Genomic DNA, 4,015 nt, shown 5'->3' with positions numbered 1-4,015 from the left:
GGGTCCCTGGAGGGGGCTAAGAGGTCCTTGAGCTGAACAGTGTGATTCCCTGAGGTGGGTGAGGGACCCCCCTGAGGGGGACTCAGTGGTCCCTGAGCTGGATGAGGGTCCCCGAGGGTGTGCAGCCCCCCCTGAACCATGTCCATGTCTCCCCCAGTATGCTGAGGCTGCAGAAGAGATTGGCCTCCAGCGTCCTGCGCTGCGGCAAGAAGAAGGTTTGGTTGGACCCCAACGAGACCAACGAGATCGCCAATGCCAACTCACGTACGTCAGCCCTGCCCTGGGCTGGGCCAGGGATGTGCCAGGGGGATGTGTCCAAGGGGGACAGGGATGGGACAGGGGGATGTGTCTATGTGGGACAGGGATGTGCCAGGGGTGTGTGTCCAAGGGGGACAGGGACGTGTCCAATGGAGACAGGGATGTGCCAGGGGGATGTGTCCAAGGGGGACAGGGATGTGCTGGGAGGATGTGTCCTGGGGGACACGGATGTGCCAGGGGGATGTGCCAGGGGGACAGGGATTTGTCCAGGGGGATGTGTCCATGTGGGACAGGGATGTGACAGTGAAGAGGGTTTGGGGGAAGCTCATTAGCAATTGGATTGGCTTAGAGTCATGGAATCACTGAGTATGGAATGGAGTTTCAAAATCATCCAGTCCAGCCTTTGGCTTGGGTAAAATTCAGCCCCTTCAGCAACTTCTTTGCACCTTAAAGTGGAATTGTCAGGATTTGCTGAGCTTCCCAGGGCACTGGTGAGGTTGGGTGTGGGTTCAGGTCATGGAATCATGGAACGTTAAGGGGTTGGAATGGAGCTTAGAGGTCATCCAGTGCCAACCATGACCTGGGACATCTTCCACCAGAGCAGGTTGCTCAAGGCTTAGCCAACCTGGAATGAAACACTACCAGGGTTGGGGCAGCCACAGCCTCCCTGGGCAACCTGTGCCAGTGTCTCACCACCCTCACATGTCCCGTGGGGTAACCAGTGAGGGAATTGAGATCATTGGAGATCCTCTGGGAGGGGGAACAGAGCAGTGCAGCAGCCTGAGGAGGTGTGGGGGGAGCCCAACCTTCTCCTTGGTGCTGGATCCTTTCCTTTGGGGCCTGGGGGTCCGGAGTGTCCCAGCTGAGGTGTTCCCATGGGTGTGTTGCAGGACAGCAGATCCGGAAGCTGATCAAGGATGGGCTGATCATCCGGAAGCCGGTGACGGTGCACTCCCGCGCGCGCTGCAGGAAGAACACGCTGGCGCGGCGCAAGGGCCGGCACATGGGCATCGGTCAGTGCTGGCACCGCCCCTGCCCGGGGCCCTGTCCCCAGGGCTGCAGGAAACCTCCAGGGTCATTGGGTGCAGCCCTGAACCTGTCACTGCTGGAACCCCAAAACCATATCCTCCAGATCCAGATGCCTCTTAAACACCTCCAGGGATGGTGACTCCACCACCTCCCTGGGCACACCTGTTCCATGAGGAGATGGAGGAGATGGAGGCATCTCTGAAAACTCTTGGCATGGACAGTGTCCCATAGAATCGTCAAGGGTCAGGAGGCCTCTTAAGATTGAGCCCAAACCTGAACCTGTCACTGCTGGAACCCCTAAATCATAATCTTCCAGCCCCAGATCCAGACACCTAAACACCTCCAGGGATGGTGACTCCACCACCTCCCTGGGCAAACCTATTCCTGGAGGAGATGGAGGTATCTCTGAGAATTCTTGGCTTGGACACAGTGTCCCATGGAATCATCAGGTTCAGGAGGCCTCTTAAGATGATCAAGTCCAAACCTGAACCTGTCACTGCTGGAACCCCTAAATCATAATCTTCCAGCCCCAGATCCAGACACCTAAACACCTCCAGGGATGGTGACTCCACCACCTCCCTGGGCAAACCTATTCCTGGAGGAGATGGAGGTATCTCTGAGAATTCTTGGCTTGGACAGTGTCCCATAGAATCATCAGGTTCAGGAGACCTCTTGAGATTGAGTCCAAACCTGACCCTGTCACTGCTGGAACCACTAAACCATATCCTCCAGGGTCAGGTCCAGATGGCTCTTAAACACCTCCAGGTGTGGTGACTCCACCACCTCCCTGGGCAAACCTATTCCTGGAGGAGATGGAGGCATCTCTGAGAATTCTTGGCTTGGACAGTGTCCCATAGAATCATCAAGGATCAGGAGACCTCTTAAGATTGAGCCCAAACCTGAACCTGTCACTGCTGTAACCTCTAACCCTTAGACCTTCCAGACGCCTCTCAAACACCTCCGGGTGTGGTGACTCCACCACCTCCCTGGGCAATATCCCAGTGCCTCAACACCCTAAGAGTAAAAACATTTTCCCCAGATCTCCTTTGGCTCTGCCCTGTCTCAAGGCCCTTCCCTCTAGTCCTCTCCCTGCAGCCATGGCAGGGCAGAGGTTGCCCTGGCAGCGTTTTCCCTAGTTCTCACCCCGTTTTCCCTGTCAGGGAAGAGGAAGGGCACAGCCAACGCTCGCATGCCCGAGAAGGTCACCTGGATGCGGCGGATGCGGATCCTGCGGCGCCTGCTGCGGCGCCACCGCGAGTCCAAGAAGATCGACCGCCACATGTGAGTGTGCCAGGCACCCACCCCGTTCCTGCTGCCCCCTGGGGTGGGTTCACCCTCCCTGTGGAGCTGCTCCGGGGCAGTGCCAGCAGTGCCATCCTGCTGGGAGCAGGGAGGATCCAGCAGGAGAGCCAGAGCTGTGCAGGGAGTGATGTCCCACCCTGTCCCACCCCGACAGGTACCACAGTCTGTACCTGAAGGTCAAGGGTAACGTGTTCAAGAACAAGAGGATCCTCATGGAGCACATCCACAAGCTGAAGGCGGATAAGGCCCGGAAGAAGCTCCTGGCGTAAGTGCTGCCTCACTCCGGATCCGTGGGCAGGAATAACTTCCCGGGGGATCTGGCACTGGTGGCTCTGCCCCAGGAGGAATCGGTTCCAGACTGGGCAAGGCTGGCTGGAAGCAGAGAAGTGTGGGATTGTTGGGGGATTTGGTGTGTTTCCCTGCAGAGGTGGAAACTGGGAAATTCCTGATGCTGCTGGAAGCAGTGAATGATTGACCAGGGCAGGGATTCCAAAATCCTGCTGTGTCCTTGGGAGAAAAGCTGGATGTGTTCACTCTGGGCTTTAGCAAGGACACATGACCCCAGGCAGGAGCTTGGGCCCTCCTGGGATGGAGGGAAGGGAAAACCTTGGAGTCCAGCGGGATGCTGTGGGATATTGGGCAGAGCAGGACCCCGAGGAGCAGGAGGGGATTGGGAATGGTGGTCAGGGTGTTCCTGACGCTGTTGAAGTGCTCCTGGGGCACTGCTGATCCCTCCCATCCCACAGGGACCAGGCGGAAGCGCGGCGCTCCAAGACCAAGGAGGCCAGGAAGCGCCGGGAGGAGCGGCTGCAGGCCAAGAAGGAGGAGATCATCAAGACCCTCTCCAAGGAGGAGGAGGCCAAAAAATGACCAGTGCCTGTCCCCTGGCCAGAGTGTGTTCCACCCTCGAGCATCCAATAAAACATCCAGGACTCTTCCCACTTGAGTCATAGTGTCTGGAATTGGGTGGGATGGGGCAAGGAATAGTTGCTGCTTCCCAGTTTGGTGCGCCCCATGGCTCAGGGAGGGACAACAGCAGATTGGAGAGCCTGAAAGTTCTTGGACTAAATCCTTCAAAAGACTTAGGCCCGAGCTGGTAGTCAGGGGAAGATTTTGGGGGGGTCGGGGAGGTTTTTTGGGAGGTCATGAGGAGGTTTTGGGGGCTCTGCACCCCCAGAAGGGAAATACATAGGTCCCAGCTGAGACCCTCCCAGCTCATCACACAGGTGATGGGACCACCTGAGGGTTAGCAGCACTCAGAGACCTCCCAAAGGGGGTACAGTGCAAACACCTTTTTTCTGCCCAAAATGAGCCAAATCTGGGGGAAATTGAAGGGTGTAGAGTGGAAGGGGAATGTCCTTGGCTGGGACAAAGGGATTTTGGGGGGACATACGTGGGGCTGAAACTGGGGGGGCTCTGTACAGAG

The 4,015-nt window shown here is 57.3% G+C and overlaps 1 protein-coding gene across 1 annotated transcript; it reads left to right on the top strand.

The window, feature by feature from the left end:
- Positions 1-133: 133 nt before the first annotated feature.
- RPL19 (ribosomal protein L19) lies at positions 134-3,471 on the top strand. The gene is made up of 5 exons (XM_009074916.1): positions 134-264; positions 1,149-1,271; positions 2,448-2,568; positions 2,744-2,854; positions 3,336-3,471. Exons 1-5 carry the CDS (start codon positions 159-161, stop codon positions 3,457-3,459), a joined length of 585 nt encoding a protein of 194 aa, XP_009073164.1. The 5' UTR covers positions 134-158; the 3' UTR covers positions 3,460-3,471.
- The last annotated feature ends 544 nt before the right edge of the window (positions 3,472-4,015 follow it).

The sequence above is a fragment of the Acanthisitta chloris genome, unplaced genomic scaffold (genome assembly GCF_000695815.1).
Source record: "Acanthisitta chloris isolate BGI_N310 unplaced genomic scaffold, ASM69581v1 scaffold18545, whole genome shotgun sequence".
Taxonomy (NCBI): domain Eukaryota; kingdom Metazoa; phylum Chordata; class Aves; order Passeriformes; family Acanthisittidae; genus Acanthisitta; species Acanthisitta chloris.
This window is presented reverse-complemented; position numbering and strand designations above follow the sequence as displayed.

Coding starts and splice junctions, on each gene's coding strand:
- RPL19 (XM_009074916.1), top strand. CDS start 159: ATGCTGAGGCTGCAGAAGAGATTGGCCTCCAGCGTCCTGCGCTGCGGC. Junction 1,272..2,447: donor GGGCCGGCACATGGGCATCG/GTCAGTGCTGGC, acceptor TTTCCCTGTCAG/GGAAGAGGAAGGGCACAGCC. Junction 2,855..3,335: donor GCCCGGAAGAAGCTCCTGGC/GTAAGTGCTGCC, acceptor CCCATCCCACAG/GGACCAGGCGGAAGCGCGGC.